General features: G+C 42.5%; 5 protein-coding genes across 5 annotated transcripts; 2 read left to right on the top strand and 3 right to left on the bottom strand.

Annotated features, from left to right (window-relative positions):
• On the top strand, positions 1-1,146 carry or70b1 (olfactory receptor, family 70, subfamily B, member 1). The gene has a single exon (XM_076032052.1). The coding sequence runs from the start codon at positions 52-54 to the stop codon at positions 994-996; it is 945 nt and encodes a 314-aa protein (XP_075888167.1). The 5' UTR covers positions 1-51; the 3' UTR covers positions 997-1,146.
• A 1,412-nt stretch (positions 1,147-2,558) lies between these two features.
• On the top strand, positions 2,559-3,810 carry LOC142892032 (olfactory receptor-like protein COR4). Its single transcript, XM_076032051.1, has one exon. The coding sequence runs from the start codon at positions 2,721-2,723 to the stop codon at positions 3,684-3,686; it is 966 nt and encodes a 321-aa protein (XP_075888166.1). The 5' UTR covers positions 2,559-2,720; the 3' UTR covers positions 3,687-3,810.
• Positions 3,811-8,428: 4,618 nt separating this feature from the next.
• On the bottom strand, positions 8,429-9,370 carry LOC142892034 (olfactory receptor 1500-like). Its single transcript, XM_076032053.1, has one exon. The coding sequence runs from the start codon at positions 9,368-9,370 to the stop codon at positions 8,429-8,431; it is 942 nt and encodes a 313-aa protein (XP_075888168.1).
• A 1,761-nt stretch (positions 9,371-11,131) lies between these two features.
• LOC142891615 (olfactory receptor 1500-like) lies at positions 11,132-12,073 on the bottom strand. The gene has a single exon (XM_076031272.1). The coding sequence runs from the start codon at positions 12,071-12,073 to the stop codon at positions 11,132-11,134; it is 942 nt and encodes a 313-aa protein (XP_075887387.1).
• A 1,777-nt stretch (positions 12,074-13,850) lies between these two features.
• On the bottom strand, positions 13,851-14,792 carry LOC142891614 (olfactory receptor 1500-like). The gene has a single exon (XM_076031271.1). The coding sequence runs from the start codon at positions 14,790-14,792 to the stop codon at positions 13,851-13,853; it is 942 nt and encodes a 313-aa protein (XP_075887386.1).
• Between the last annotated feature and the right edge of the window lie 1,426 nt (positions 14,793-16,218).

Raw genomic sequence — 16,218 nt, 5'->3', positions numbered from 1 at the left:
ATCCATCTGCATTATAATATATCCCATTCTTCTCTTTGCAGCTTGAGGCTGATGGAAAACTACACCATCAACAGTTTGACCCTCCAGCTGGAGGGGCTGAAAGTGACTGAGGTCTCTGTCTACCCTGTCTTCCTCTTCTTCTTCTTCTCTTACATGATCATTTTGCTGGCCAACGTTTTCATTGTTGTCCTCATCTGCATGGACACCGGCCTCCATCAGCCCATGTATCTCCTGTTCTGCAACCTGCCAGTCAATGACGTCATCGGCAATTCCATCATGGTCCCCCGCCTGATGATGGACCTGCTACGGCCCCCTGCCGAGCGCCTCATCACCTACTATGAATGCGTGGTCCAAGCCTTCAGCACTCACATGTTTGGAACCACCTCGCACACTGTGCTCATGATCATGGCCTTCGACCGCTACGTGGCCATCTGCAACCCCCTTCGCTACTCGTCCATCATGACCAACAGGATGGTGGTCAAGCTGACCGTCTCGGCCTGGGGTGTGGCTCTGGTCCTAGTGGGGGTCCTGCTGGGTCTGACCATCCGGTTGAACCGCTGCAGGACTCTCATCACCAACCCCTTCTGCGACAATGCCTCCCTGTTCAAGCTCTCCTGTGACAGCGTAGTCATCAACAACGTGTACGGCCTCGCCTTCACAGTGGTGCTGCTCACCTCCTCCATTGGCAGCATGATCATCACCTACGGTAGGATCACGGTGGTGTGTCTGACCAGCCGGAACAAGACACTGAACAGCAAAGCCCTGAAGACCTGCAGCACTCACCTGTTCGTCTACCTGGTCATGTTTGGTTGTAGCAGCCTCATCATCATCCTGCACCGTTTCCCTCAGTACTCAGACTACAGAAAATTCTCCGCCATCCTGTTTCACATCATCCCCAGCAGCCTCAACCCCATCATCTATGGCGTTCAGTCCAAAGAGATGCGAAAATTCATGTCAAAAGTTTTTCAGGGGCATAAAGTTCTGCCTTCAGTTTAGGCCAAATAATTCTGTTACATTTGTGTTCTTTTCAGTCTATGTTTGTTAAAAATAAATTACTTTCCACCTGTAATTCAAGTCAAATTCCTGGAGCACTAACTCAATATATTGGAATTCAAACATAATTGTAAGTTACAAAGAGTATTCAAACCAAACCAGGTCTTAGATAAACTCTCAACTTACTCTCTGTATCTGTCAGGATAGCGTTTACTGTTTTGCTCCCATTTTTCAGTCATGTTTATATTCCTAAATACATCATCAATGTATTATATTATTCATGATTGATACATATGTTGGAAATTAGTAACATTTATAATCTATCTTGTGAGTGAGTATCCATCAAATACTGAAGTGAATGACACATTTTTCACTGGTATGTATATATGTATAGTTTTCCAGTAATGTGATGCTGCTTATTAAAGACATGCTTTAATTTGAATGGGTTCCTTGTCTGTATGTGTTTCAATGTGGCCTCTACACAATAAGATGAAACAGTCAGCTGTGTTTCTTGGTCCTAGGAGACTCAGAGACCAACCTTCTCATGTTCATCATCCTCATGCCTTTGTTTATCTTGTTGACATAATAAAACAAATGTTTGCCAGCATCTTTAAGATGAAAATAGTGATTGTGTTGCACAAAATCCCCCCCAAATGAGAGGTAGTTAGAGGTAGCAACGACTGCTTTGACTTCGATTTACTTCGATTCGTGACTGAATTTTTATCCATTGATATTGTTGTTGTGACGTGTTTATTTGCTTAAATTCTGAAAATAGTAATCCAAAATATTTCAATTGAAAGAAAAAACAGCTAGAAATTGTAATTGGTGTTTTATGATTATTTTATGAGTATACAATAAAATGTTAAAAATATTTGACTTGATTCTGAGCTTCCTTAGATATCATGGCTAGCATACCAGGAGAGGCAGTTGATGATTATGACGATGATGATGATGATGATGATGATGGTGGCGATCATGTGGATGTTGTGTACTGAGTGGTTGTCAGGCAACATACAGCATAGTAGTATATAAAGGTCTAAAAGTGTAGTTTAGGGCAGTGTGTGTTGTGTATGTGTGTGCACATACACACCGGGGGTCTGTGAGGATCGAAATTTCATTCATCATGTCATATGTCGAGTATGTGTGATGTCTGACAATAAAGTTGAGTTGAGTTGAGTTGTGTGTTGCGGGGGTGTTCCTCCCTGCTGGCATAGTGTGCTTTGATTTGTTTCATTGCCACAGACTGGATCATGGTGGAACTCAGTATGATGGCAGTTTAAAGAAGGTGTGTGTTTCATATGCTGCGGCCGCTGACTTGAAAAGGTCACTTAACACTGTTCAACCTCTTGGTGTGCAGTTGTTGTTTTTTTTTGTTGCTAATGTTCATGTTTAATTAATGGCTTGATTGCCTATTATTTTTTGTTCACTTCTTAAGGTGCTGCTTAATGTCTTAGAGGTCCAGTGTGTTTGCTTTGCCAGCCCAGAGCAGATGCACTTTATGGATTGGTTTCAATCGATATTTTTAAAGGTTACACATGGGGGTCTTTAAAAAGTCTTTATTGGTGTAATGAGAAACACAATGAAGCACATCAGGAGTTTTGCAATGTGCCCTTTGTCATTCTGCAGAAAATGCAGTGTACCCTCCTCATCTTTTCAGAATTATTTGTGGAGAAAACCTCATTAAAATGCTTCCTGTGCCGTCCGCTTGCAACGCGACGCGGTAAAACATGGGGAACGAGACGGTAGCAGGGGATGTCTTAGTCCTTGAGGGCTTTGCCATCACCGCTCACATCTTTCACATCTTTTCACCAGTCCCATCTTTCATCCTCCTCTTGCTGGTTTACCTCTTCATCATGGTGTCTAACATCGGCCTGCTGCTGCTAATCCACGGGAGCCGCCACCTCCGGCAGCCCATGTACCTGCTCCTTTGCAACATGGTTGTCAACGACGCCTTCGGCGCCACCATTGTCATCCCCCACGTACTGCTTGACATCCTGGCCGCACCCTCACCGAGGTACATCCACTACGTGGGATGCGCAGTGCAGGCCTTCTGCGTTCACCTGCACGCCAGCGCCTCGCACACCATCCTCATGATCATGGCCTTTGACCGCTACGTGGCCATCGGCGACCCGCTGCGCTACAGCGCCATCATGACCCATGGGCTGGTGGCGAGACTGTCGGCCGGGGCCTGGGCTTCAGCCGCCATCCTGGTGCTGGTCCTCGTGGGCCTGAGCTTACGCCTGTCACGCTGCCGGACCTCCATAGCCAACCTGTTCTGTGACAACGCCTCCCTTTTCAAGCTGTCCTGCGAGAGCGTCCTCGCCAACAACATCTACGGCCTCGGGTACACCGTCGTCCTGCTGGGCTCCTCCATCGGCAGCGTCAGCGTCACCTACCTGAAGATCGCCGTCGTCTGCCTGCGCAGCAAGAGCCAGACGCTGAACCGCCGGGCGCTGCAGACCTGCACCACCCACCTGGTGGTCTACGCCATCCTGCTGGTGTCAGGCTTCATCATCGTCACCTTGCACCGATTCCCATCAATGTCGGGCCACAGGAAGGTGGCAGCAGTCCTGGGACACGTGGCCTTACCCGCACTGAACGGAGCAATCTATGGCCTGCAGATCAAAGAGGTCAGACAGAGGATCAGGACTGTGTTCCAGAAGGTCGATGTGCCTCTGTTTGCGACCAAATAGTGCACAGCGCAATAGCGGAACAATGGTGCTGACTAATCTTTGAAATAGAAACAAACAATATGCATGCTTTGCTGTTGTTTGTTAGCCAATTAATACTCACAATACTATACTACTGATAATCAAGAATTTAGTGAAATACTGTGATCACAATAGTTTTTTTTTTGTGAAAATCTTGTTTCTGAAGTTGAATGTTTTCTTTTTTTGGGGGCTGAATTTACTGTTTTCACTATGACTCTTTTATTTTATTATTTTTTTGTATGTGTGTGCTGGCTAAAGTTACAAATCGTTCCTCAAAATATACAATTGTCCCATATTTGACAGTAAAAGTGTTCCGTTTTGAATCGTTACGGGACGGGGTTTGTCCCGTATTTCTGAGTTGTCTTGAACGTAGCTTTGCAAACTCACGTCAAGACCCAAACAGTACCCCAAGCATCTCTGGAAGATGATACAGTAAGTTTTTAACTCTGCTGTATTTTGTTTCTGTTTTTTCCCCCCTGGTAGATCTCATGAGTTCCTGTTTGTTAGCCAACGTTAATATAACTTAGTCTTAAATAACCACATCCCATGACTTACTACTAGGGCCAGGCTTACTACTTACTACTATGACTTACTGACTGATCAGAACTGATGAAAATTTTAATCTTTTAAAAAACTGGACATACACTACCGTTCAAAAGTTTTATGTTACTTACTCATTTCTGCATTGAACTCCATTGTAACCAGTTTTATGCAATAATGATCTTGAATGCTCTGCAATCAGTACGAGTGCACTAAAATCAGTCAAGACGTGCTTAACAAGAACATGAATATTCCAGTGTTGAGCGAAAACTACTTCCAATGTCTAACTAAAAGTGATGGAGAGAATTCCAAGTATGCAAAATTCTGTGTGAACACATTAAAGGCGGCTGTTTTAAAGAGCCATAACCCATGATGCTTGGTTTCAGCTTTCTATGGTTTAGCACAACGCAACAAAGTGTGATTATAATACAAAGCTTTGTTTTAGAAATGTTCACTCTTTTTTTTTCCTTTTCTTTTTTTTTTCTTTTAGCAATTTTAAAGCATTCAACTTCTGTAATGATATATTGGACACTTGATATACATTCTCTAAAATCACATTCAATTAGACATTCTAGGCAACAACTGTCAAAGCCATCCCATAATGTGTTCAGCACATCCTAATTGATTTTCCTGCATATGTAATATTCTTGAAGTTTTTCCAGTAGATTACTTCATCAGTCAGTGAACTAAAACCTTTGAACGGTAGTGTATTTGCTCATTAGCGCCTCCTACATAGACCAAAAACACTCACACACACTGGGAAGGTCGTAGGGAAATGGGACAAAGACCCACAGGTTTGTCCAATCAAGACCCAGTTTTCGTAAATGTCATATTAATTATTAGGTACAAGAGTTGTGAAGGATAGATAATGAAATAATAGTTTTAATAAGACTCTTTTTGTGTGATGATGGTGGCTCAGTGAACATCTGATGTGGTTTGAACTTAGATGAACACCAAGTTGAGAAGGAAAAGTTAGATAACGAGTTAGAAGGAAGAAGAGCGGCAGAGAGTGAGTCACAGCCAGAGTGTTGAAGAAGGCTGTCCTGAGAGTCAAAAGACAGAGGCTGCAGTGAGACAGGTTGAGAGAGTCACAGCCCACAGAAAATGTAGGCTGAGTAGCAAGTGTGGAGGGTTAATGCTACTCTAGTAGGTCTCTCCCTCATTCCCTCACTCACTTACAAATATGAGTGTTCCTGTCCGTATAGATTTTTTTTCTATTCACTGTTCCTCCTTCCCCATTGAGGTCTGTCACAGTCAGGGCCAATTATAAAGCTGTAAGTGGTTATACTATAAGTTATGTTGTCTTCTTCGATGTGCCCCTTTTTCATCCTTCAGCACCTGCCCCTCTAACGGTCTCTGCACGGCCCTGGCAAAGAGTCCTTGTTTTTTTGAACTGCCGACAATTTATTTGACAGGTTTTTAAAAGTGGCTTATTTTTATCACATTCATTTAAAGACAACGAGAACAATAACAATCTACGATGGCACAAACAAACACTGATGAACAGCCAGGCTTCTTTGCTGTGTCTCTTGGTTGGAATCAGATGGGACTCCAAGGACTGAATACTTATTTCTGACGGTGACATGATTTTTAAATCAGAACCTGTAGTGCTGATTTGACTCCCTAGTCATGAAAACTAACAAACTGAACTTGATACTGACGGAAGGCAGGAATTCATTTATCTTCATGAATACTTTTAGCATGTATCCACTGCCCCTCCTCCCCTTTTCCCCCTCCCCACCATCCCCATAGCTGACCCTCAGCTATATGGAAAACGGCTCCTTAGGTGCAGACGTCATTTCCATCGAGGGGTTAAAGGTCAGCCCCCCAGTCCATTGTGCCCGCCTTCAACTTCCTTCTCCTCATCTACATCTTCAACTCAGGCCCTGTTTGCACTTGGTCACTTGCAACTGTTTTTGGGGATCGTATCACGAAGTAGGCATCTTGAAGCATCTGTTCGCACATAGCATTAACATGCGTCTCGAGCGTGCCACTTGTGATCGCATTAGTGCATTTTTAACCACTAGGGGCAGTAAAGCGCAAAACTACGGCTAGTTTCACCTGAAAACGAATAAAAAACAACTTCCTGTTTGTGGACTATATCAAGTAACTCGTTTTAATTCTACTGCAGCTCGTATGGATCCGAACGAGGAGTAACGACTGGTGGGACAGAGTGGTGACCACTTTATTTTCGGATCAACGGTGGCTGGCAAATATTCGGATGCAACGTCGCACATTTAATCACATGTGTGGGGAAACTGTGACCGCTGCTCCACTGACAAAATACGCTAGTGCGGAATGAAATTTATTAGCATCCTAATAAAAGAGTCCAACAAAAATTATTTGTTTTGGCTTCTTGTTTGTAACTTTATAATGACGACGCCGGGAGGTGGGGAGCCGACCAAGTACGTACACGGGAGAGGTGAGTGGAGTAGGCGGTCCTTAATGTGGACTGAGATCGCATTCTGTTCACACGTCCGTGGCGAATGCTATTCTATGCGAAGCGAAGCGTCGAAACCACCTCCCCGAGGTGGTTTGGGTATTCGGATGACAATACGGATTTGGAGTGTTTGCACTTGGTTACTTTGCATGTTTTTTGCCGATCGGAGTACGAAAAATGCTTGAAATGACCAAGTGCAAACAGGGCCATCGTCTCCAACCTGGGCCTGGTGTTGCTGACCTTGGCTGAGAGGAGCCAGCATCAGCCCATGCACCTGCTCCTCTGAAACATGAGCATCAATGTTGCCTATGACGACACAGGCGTCATCCCCCACCTACTGGCAGATCTCACCATGCTGGCACCAGACACACTGTGCTCATGGTCATGGCCTTTTGACTGCTCATCTGCTTCCCGCTGCGCTATGCAGTGTTGTGACGATTACTATGCAAATGCATTTGGTCACAATTACAAGTTGCCTTATTGAAATTGTCTTAGTAGTGTCCATCCATCCATTTTCTAGACCCCCACCCCACCCCACCCCAGTTCATTGCAGGGCCACACAACCAACAGACAAACAACCATTTGCACTCACATTCTTTTTTTTTTTTTTGGATTGTGGGAGGAAGCTGGAGTGCCCGAAAGGAGAACCCTTGCAGACACAGAGAGAACATTCAAACTCCACACAGAAAGGCCCCTAGATCGAACCCACGGCCCTCTTGCAGTGAGGAACAGTGCTAACCACTGCATCACCCTGTCACCCAATAATAATAATCTAATAATAGTGTAACTACTTTAATTACTTCAGCAAAGTAATGTAACTAATTACATTTGATTACTTTGATAAAATTTCAAAAAATGTTCTCATCTGTTTAGACCTGACAAAACAACAAAAACAACAAAAGTAACAGCCATTACATGGTCATACTTCAGTACCTCTGATACAAAAGGTCAGCAGTAACCTAACCGACCATTCAACATTTAATTTAGCACTCAAACCCCATTGAAAATGCAACCGTCTACGTGTTTGCACATTTTTAAAATCAAACTGTTGTCTGTGGTGCTAGAGCTGTCAACAGAGGATAGGCTGGCTGCGTTGCCCGTATGACCTCCAATTTGTCTGTTCGACTCAACATTTGACTCTGTTAGTTAGAACATCAACTATCAGTACAATATAAAAAATACTGTATCTTACAGCATTTTCATAACATAACATAGCAGATCACACCCAGCAATGTCCTCCATCCATCCATGCTGATTCTCATCCCAGCCACTTCACACTCGGCAAACATCAGCAACATATTTTCCTTTCCTGTAGTCAGGGGGATTTACTGTTTTAAAAACATTTCAAAGGCAAAACTCACAGTTTTCGTTGATGTTGAGTAACATGGACCATCGTGGAGTGACAATGCTTTCGGAAAACAATTTTTTTTGGCCATTTCTCATCCTGTTGCAACCAGATTTATTATTTTTTTAAACCCACCTCAACAAAAGTTCAACTTTGCTATACCTATCATACTTGAAAAGCACTATGGTCCCTTTGTTTTGTGTGTGTGTGTGTAGCAATCATAATCACGCCACACTTAGCTGAGTTTTAGGGACCAAAATTGTCTTATTTTATTCTTCTCAATCGTGAGCGACACATCTAGAAATTACCACAAGCATCATGAAAGGTGAAATGACAGAGGAAAAAAAGAAAAGAAAAATATATTCTGACATACAAACAGAAAAAAGGTTGTGACTGTTTTTAGGATGGTGAAATCTTCTTGGCCCAAAACACTTCTGACAAAAAGAGACGCATGTCTTTTGACTGCACACCATAGATGATTGGATTAAGACAACCGGGGATGATGGCAAACAGGATAACGTTTAACTTCCTGTAATCTGAGTATTTAGGTATCCGAAGTAAAGCGATGTTGATCATACCAGTGAAAACCAGGATGACAAAAATGACCAGGTGCGTGGTGCAGGTCTGCAGGGCCTTCTTGTTCACAGACTTGTTCTTGCTGACCAGACACACCACTGTGATCTTGGTGTAGGTGAAGACAATGCTGCCGATGACAACTGTTTTGAGCACCACAGTGTAAGCAAGGCCATAAACATTGTTGATGACCACACTGTCACAAGAGAGCTTGAACAATGATGCATTGTCGCAGAACACATTCTTTATCACCATCCGGCAGCGATTCAGTCGGATGGTCAGACTCAGTAAAATCGTCACGAAAACAATCGCCGATCCCCACACAGCTGCCGACAGCTTGACCACCATCCTGTTGGTCATTATGGTTGAGTAGCGAAGGGGGTTGCAGATGGCGATGTATCGGTCGTAGGCCATGATGACGAGCACAGTCTGAGAGGTGCTTCCATACAGCGACATGAAAAAAGCTTGGAGCACACAGTTGTGGTAGCTGATGAGGCGCTCTGAGAGAGGCCGCAGCAGGTCCATCAGCAGGCGGGGCAGCATGATGTTGGCGCCCAAGATGTCGGCGAACAGGAGGTTACAGAAGAGCAGATACATGGGCTGGTGCAGGTTCCTGTTCATGAAGACCAGAGCAGAGACGCCAACGTTCAGGGTGATAATTAACACATAGGAGAGGAGGAAGAAGACAAACGCAGGGTGGAGGTGCTCGGCTGGCATGGGGAGTCCCTCTATCAGCAACGTCAAACTGTTGAATGTGTAGTTTTCCATCAAGGAGAGACAAGAACTGTATTCTCACGAGCAGTGCAAAAATGATGACAACTTTAGACAGAAACTTCACACCACCAAGACAAACAGAATCACATATAGTCAAACATTATACAGAACAAGAACGTTTCAAATTGAATTCTCTGCCATTTGAAACCTTTCACCATTATATTTCTAACCCATATTTCCTCCATGAGCGATTATGATTTCAGAGTGATACAGCTATCTCATTTTATCAGAAGTGTTGCTTCAGAGCTAAATGATTGCAGGTGTGTGTCATGTGAATCAGAAGACTAGCTGGCATTGAGGAAAACATTGTCTTCTACCACACTGCTTTTATTACTAAGACTCCAACTTCAGGGACATTGGATCATGTCTGATGCAACATTGCAAAATAATCAGGAGGCTATGGCAACGGTAGGAGGAGAAAAAAGTTTCTTAGTTCTTTAATTTCAAAATCTTTGACAAAGTGTTTGCTTGGTTCCCAGTTGTTCTGATAAAAATAAAAAAAAAACCTCTGGTAATCATGTTTGGACATATGCTAGAAGTTGCTTTTCTGACATAAGGGATCAGAGGTCAGGGGTCAAAGGAAACTGTGGCTAGACATGTTAGAGAACATTGAAAGGCACCAGAAAAAAAAAAATCACTGGTTGCATCCTGAAGGATACGCACACGCACACACACACACACACAGTATATTTGTGTTCATGAATCATAACTTTGCACAAAACAGTTTGACATAAGCATTAAATGTAACATGGTAGACAAATTCATATTTTATAGGCGTCATTTAACAAAAAAGTTGCTGCATTTGTTTTTTCATTTTTACACTTTATAAGCCACTTCAAGCAAAACCTACAAATGATAGCTGTCAACGGATTCATTTTTGAATTGTGATGAATCTCTGACTTTCCACAGTTAACTGCGATTAATCACATTTTGATTTTCATATTTAAAATTCTGTTTTTTTTTCCCTTTTTGTGTCAATTTGCATGTAAAGCAATTCTTATCAGAGTCTTAATTGGGAACCAAATGAAAACATGATTTCCTTTTTGATTTTTGTATTATTATTGCTTTAAAACAGTGTATATAGACCTACTTACTACATATGCATTTTGTGGAATGAAGTTGAATGAAAGAAAACATGGCTTTTGTTATAAATCCAAAACAAACATGTCAGGAAGGTGTTAGGAACAGTTATCTTTTTTAATATGCACACAAGGAACCACGAGGAGGAAGGGAAACTACAGCTGAATCAAGCATCTGATGCAAACAAGTCCTGGCCAGTATATTGAGTTCTGGGGGGTTGGAGGGTGCGAATGAAGTCCAAGTGGGGCTGTTAGCAGTCTGACTGTGGTGTAGCCGTGAGGGCAGGGCGCAATATATATGCAGTTGCACAGCTGAGTTCAGAAATGCTTGTAAAACTACATTGTTTTCTTTGATTCATCACAATCCTGAGTGATTCATTTGCTACACTTCTAGAAATCACCACGTCAAGTAAAGATGGATCATAATCAGGGTCATGAAAGATAACAAAACACAGGAAAAACATATCAATTCTGGTACACAAGTGCGAATGGTTGTTTGTCTTTGTCTCTATGTGGCCCTGTGATTAACTGGCGACTTGTCCAGAGTGTCACCCTGCCTTTGCCCTATGACAGCTGGGAGAGGCTCCATCAGACCCCCATGGCCCTGAGCTAAGAATTAAGCAGGTATTGAACATGGATGGATGGATGGGCAGTGAGAGAAAAGAATTGACTATTTTTACGATGATGAAATCTTCTTTGACCAAAACACTTTTGACAAAATCAGTCGTATCTCTTTTGACTGCACACCATAAATGATTGGATTAAGACACCCAGGGATGATGGCAAACAGGATGATGCTGAACTTCCTATAGTCTGAGTATTTGGGTATGCGTTGTAAAGCGATGATGGTCATTCCGCTGAAAACCAGGATGATAAAAATGACCAGGTGCGTGGTGCAGGTCTGCAGGGCCTTCTTGTTCACAGACTTGTTCTTGCTGACCAGACACACTACAGTGATCTTAGCGTAGGTGAAGATGATACTGCCGATGACGACTGTTTTGAGCACCACAGTGTAAGCAAGGCCATAAACATTGTTGATGACCACACTGTCACAAGAGAGCTTGAACAATGATGCATTGGAACAGTACATGTTCTTTATCACCATCCGGCAGCGATTCAGTCGGATGGTCAGACTCAGCAAAATCGCCACAAAAACAATCGCGGATCCCCACACGGCTGCCGACAGCTTGACCACCATCCTGTTGGTCATTATGGTTGAGTAGCGAAGGGGGTTGCAGATGGCGATGTATCGGTCGTAGGCCATGATGACGAGAATAGTCTGAGAGGTGCTTCCATACAGCGACATGAAAAAAGCTTGGAGCACACAGTTGTGGTAGCTGATGAGGCGCTCTGCAAAAGGCCGCACCAGGTCCATCAGCAGGCGGGGCAGCATGATGTTGGCACCCAAGATGTCAGTGAACAGGAGGTTACAGAAGAGCAGATACATGGGCTGGTGCAGGTTCCTGTTCATGATTACCAGAGCAGAGACACCAACGTTCAGGGTGATAATTAACACATAGGAGAGGATGAAGAAGACAAAAACAGGGTGGAGGTGCTCGGCTGGCATGGGGAGTCCCTCTATCAGCAACGTCAAACTGTTGAATGTGTAGTTTTCCATCAAGGAGAGACAAGAACTGTATTCTCACGAGCAGTGCAAAAATGATGACAACTTTAGACAGAAACTTCACACCACCAAGACAAACAGAATCACATGTAGTCAAACATTATACAGAACAAGAACGTTTCAAATTGAATTCTCTGCCATTTGAAACCTTTCACCATTATATTTCTAACCCATATTTCCTCCATGAGCGATTATGATTTCAGAGTGATACAGCTATCTCATTTTATCAGAAGTGTTTCTTCAGAGCTAAATGATTGCAGGTGTGTGTCATGTGAATCAGAAGACTAGCTGGCATTGAGGAAAACATTGTCTTCTACCACACTGCTTTTATTACTAAGACTCCAACTTCAGGGACATTGGATCATGTCTGATGCAACATTGCAAAATAATCAGGAGGCTATGGCAACGGTAGGAGGAGAAAAAAGTTTCTTAGTTCTTTAATTTCAAAATCTTTGACAAAGTGTTTGCTTGGTTCCCAGTTGTTCTGATAAAAATAAAAAAAAACCCTCTGGTAATCATGTTTGGACATATGGACTAGAAGTTGCTTTTCTGACATAAGGGATCAGAGGTCAGGGGTCAAAGGAAACTGTGGCTAGACATGTTAGAGAACATTGAAAGGCACCAGAAAAAAAAAAATCACTGGTTGCATCCTGAAGGATACGCACACGCACACACACACACACACACACACACACACACAGTATATTTGTGTTCATGAATCATAACTTTGCACAAAACAGTTTGACATAAGCATTAAATGTAACATGGTAGACAAATTCATATTTTATAGGCGTCATTTAACAAAAAAGTTGCTGCATTTGTTTTTTCATTTTTACACTTTATAAGCCACTTCAAGCAAAACCTACAAATGATAGCTGTCAACGGATTCATTTTTGAATTGTGATGAATCTCTGACTTTCCACAGTTAACTGCGATTAATCACATTTTGATTTTCATATTTAAAATTCTGTTTTTTTTTCCCTTTTTGTGTCAATTTGCATGTAAAGCAATTCTTAGCAGAGTCTTAATTGGGAACCAAATGAAAACATGATTTCCTTTTTGATTTTTGTATTATTATTGCTTTAAAACAGTGTATATAGACCTACTTACTATATATGCATTTTGTGGGATGAAGTTGAATGAAAGAAAACATGGCTTTTGTTATAAATCCAAAACAAACATGTCAGGAAGGTGTTAGGAACAGTTATCTTTTTTAATATGCACACAAGGAACCACGAGGAGGAAGGGAAACTACAGCTGAATCAAGCATCTGATGCAAACAAGTCCTGGCCAGTATATTGAGTTCTGGGGGGTTGGAGGGTGCGAATGAAGTCCAAGTGGGGCTGTTAGCAGTCTGACTGTGGTGTAGCCGTGAGGGCAGGGCGCAATATATATGCAGTTGCACAGCTGAGTTCAGAAATGCTTGTAAAACTACATTGTTTTCTTTGATTCATCACAATCCTGAGTGATTCATTTGCTACACTTCTAGAAATCACCACGTCAAGTAAAGATGGATCATAATCAGGGTCATGAAAGATAACAAAACACAGGAAAAACATATCAATTCTGGTACACAAGTGCGAATGGTTGTTTGTCTTTGTCTCTATGTGGCCCTGTGATTAACTGGCGACTTGTCCAGAGTGTCACCCTGCCTTTGCCCTATGACAGCTGGGAGAGGCTCCATCAGACCCCCATGGCCCTGAGCTAAGAATTAAGCAGGTATTGAACATGGATGGATGGATGGGCAGTGAGAGAAAAGAATTGACTGTTTTTACGATGATGAAATCTTCTTTGACCAAAACACTTTTGACAAAATCAGTCGTATCTCTTTTGACTGCACACCATAAATGATTGGATTAAGACACCCAGGGATGATGGCAAACAGGATGATGCTGAACTTCCTATAGTCTGAGTATTTGGGTATGCGATGTAAAGCGATGATGGTCATTCCGCTGAAAACCAGGATGACAAAAATGACCAGGTGCGTGGTGCAGGTCTGCAGTGCCTTCTTGTTCACAGACTTGTTCTTGCTGACCAGACACACTACAGTGATCTTAGCGTAGGTGAAGATGATACTGCCGATGACGACTGTTTTGAGCACCACAGTGTAAGCAAGGCCATAAACATTGTTGATGACCACACTGTCACAAGAGAGCTTGAACAATGATGCATTGTCGCAGAACACATTCTTTATCACCATCCGGCAGCGATTCAGTCGGATGGTCAGACTCAGCAAAATCGCCACAAAAACAATCGCCGATCCCCACACAGCTGCCGACAGCTTGACCACCATCCTGTTGGTCATTATGGTTGAGTAGCGAAGGGGGTTGCAGATGGCGATGTATCGGTCGTAGGCCATGATGACGAGAATAGTCTGAGAGGTGCTTCCATACAGCGACATGAAAAAAGCTTGGAGCACACAGTTGTGGTAGCTGATGTGTCGCTTGGAGAGGGGTTGCAGCAGGTCCATCAGCAGGCGGGGCAGTATGACATTGGCGCCCAAGATGTCGGCGAACAGGAGGTTACAGAAGAGCAGATACATGGGCTGGTGCAGGTTCCTGTTCATGAAGACCAGAGCAGAGACGCCAACGTTCAGGGTGATAATTATCACATAGGAGAGGATGAAGAAGACAAACGCAGGGTGGAGGTGCTCGGCTGGCATGGGGAGTCCCTCTATCAGCAACGTCAAACTGTTGAATGTGTAGTTTTCCATCGTGACAAGACAAGAACTGTATTCTCACCAGCAGTGCAAAAATGATGACAACTTTAGACAGAAACTTCACACCACCAAGACAAACAGAATCACATGTAGTCAAACATTATACAGAACAAGAACGTTTCAAATTGAATTCTCTGCCATTTGAAACCTTTCACCATTATATTTCTAACCCATATTTCCTCCATGAGCGATTATGATTTCAGAGTGATACAGCTATCTCATTTTATCAGAAGTGTTGCTTCAGAGCTAAATGATTGCAGGTGTGTGTCATGTGAATCAGAAGACTAGCTGGCATTGAGGAAAACATTGTCTTCTACCACACTGCTTTTATTACTAAGACTCCAACTTCAGGGACATTGGATCATGTCTGATGCAACATTACAAAATAATCAGGAGGCTATGGCAACGGTAGGAGGAGAAAAAAATTTCTTAGTTCTTTAATTTCAACACGTTTGACAAAGTATTGGATCGTTTCCCAGTTGCTCTAATAAAAGAAAAAAATCTCTTGTAATCATCTTTGGACCTTTTGACTAAAAAGTCTCTTTGTTGATGTCAGGGATCAGAGATCAGGAGTCAAAGGTTACAAAGGACAGACACACACACACACACACATAGTAAGTTTGTGTTTATGAATCTTGCATCTGTTTTTTTTCGGGTTTTTTTTCGTTCTTACACTTAATAAGTCACTTTAATTAATACCTACAAGTTAGGGCTGTCAACTGATTATTTTTGAATCGAGACTAATCTCTGACTTTCCATAGTTAACCGTGATTTATAGCGTTTTGATTTGCATATTTGAATTTTTTTTTTTTTCCCCCTATTGTATCAAAATTTATGTAAATCAGTTTTTACCGGATTGTCTTAATTTGGAACCAAAAATTCACAAACTAATGATTTCCTTTTTGTTTTTTTTTGTATTATTATTTCTTTGAAAACCTACTTATTACATATGCATTTTATGAATGCATTTGAATGAAACAAAACATGGCTTTTGTCATGAATCCAAAACAAAATGTCAGGAGGGTTTTAGGAACACTTTTATGTATATACACAAGGAACCAAGGGAAGAGGGAAAAATGTAGCTGAATCAAGCATCTTATTCAAGCAAGTCCTGGCCAGTATAGCAAGTTCTTCGGGGGTTGGAGGGTGCGAGTGAAGTGCGAGTGCGGCTGTTACCAGTCTGCCTGTGGCGTAGACATGAGGGCAGGGCGTACACCACTGTGTAAGCAAGGCCGTAAACACTGTTTATGAACGCTTTGTCCACAGACTTGTTCTTGCTGACCAGACAAACTACTGTGATCTTAGTGCAGGTGAAGATGATACTGCCGATGACAACTGTTTTGAGCACCACGGTGTAAGCAAGGCCATAAACATTGTTGATGAACACTTTGTCACAAGATGCATTGTCACAGTACATGTT

This window comes from Nelusetta ayraudi, unplaced genomic scaffold (genome assembly GCF_046127955.1).
Source record: "Nelusetta ayraudi isolate G7.1 ecotype Tasmania unplaced genomic scaffold, CSIRO-AGI_Nayr_v1 ptg000033l, whole genome shotgun sequence".
NCBI lineage: Eukaryota > Metazoa > Chordata > Actinopteri > Tetraodontiformes > Monacanthidae > Nelusetta > Nelusetta ayraudi.
The sequence above is the reverse complement of the archived record's forward strand: the minus strand, read 5'-3'. Positions and strand labels throughout refer to the sequence as shown.

Excerpts from the sequence above, each read along its gene's own strand:
- or70b1 (XM_076032052.1), top strand. The coding sequence starts at position 52 with ATGGAAAACTACACCATCAACAGTTTGACCCTCCAGCTGGAGGGGCTG.
- LOC142892032 (XM_076032051.1), top strand. The coding sequence starts at position 2,721 with ATGGGGAACGAGACGGTAGCAGGGGATGTCTTAGTCCTTGAGGGCTTT.
- LOC142892034 (XM_076032053.1), bottom strand. The coding sequence starts at position 9,370 with ATGGAAAACTACACATTCAACAGTTTGACGTTGCTGATAGAGGGACTC.
- LOC142891615 (XM_076031272.1), bottom strand. The coding sequence starts at position 12,073 with ATGGAAAACTACACATTCAACAGTTTGACGTTGCTGATAGAGGGACTC.
- LOC142891614 (XM_076031271.1), bottom strand. The coding sequence starts at position 14,792 with ATGGAAAACTACACATTCAACAGTTTGACGTTGCTGATAGAGGGACTC.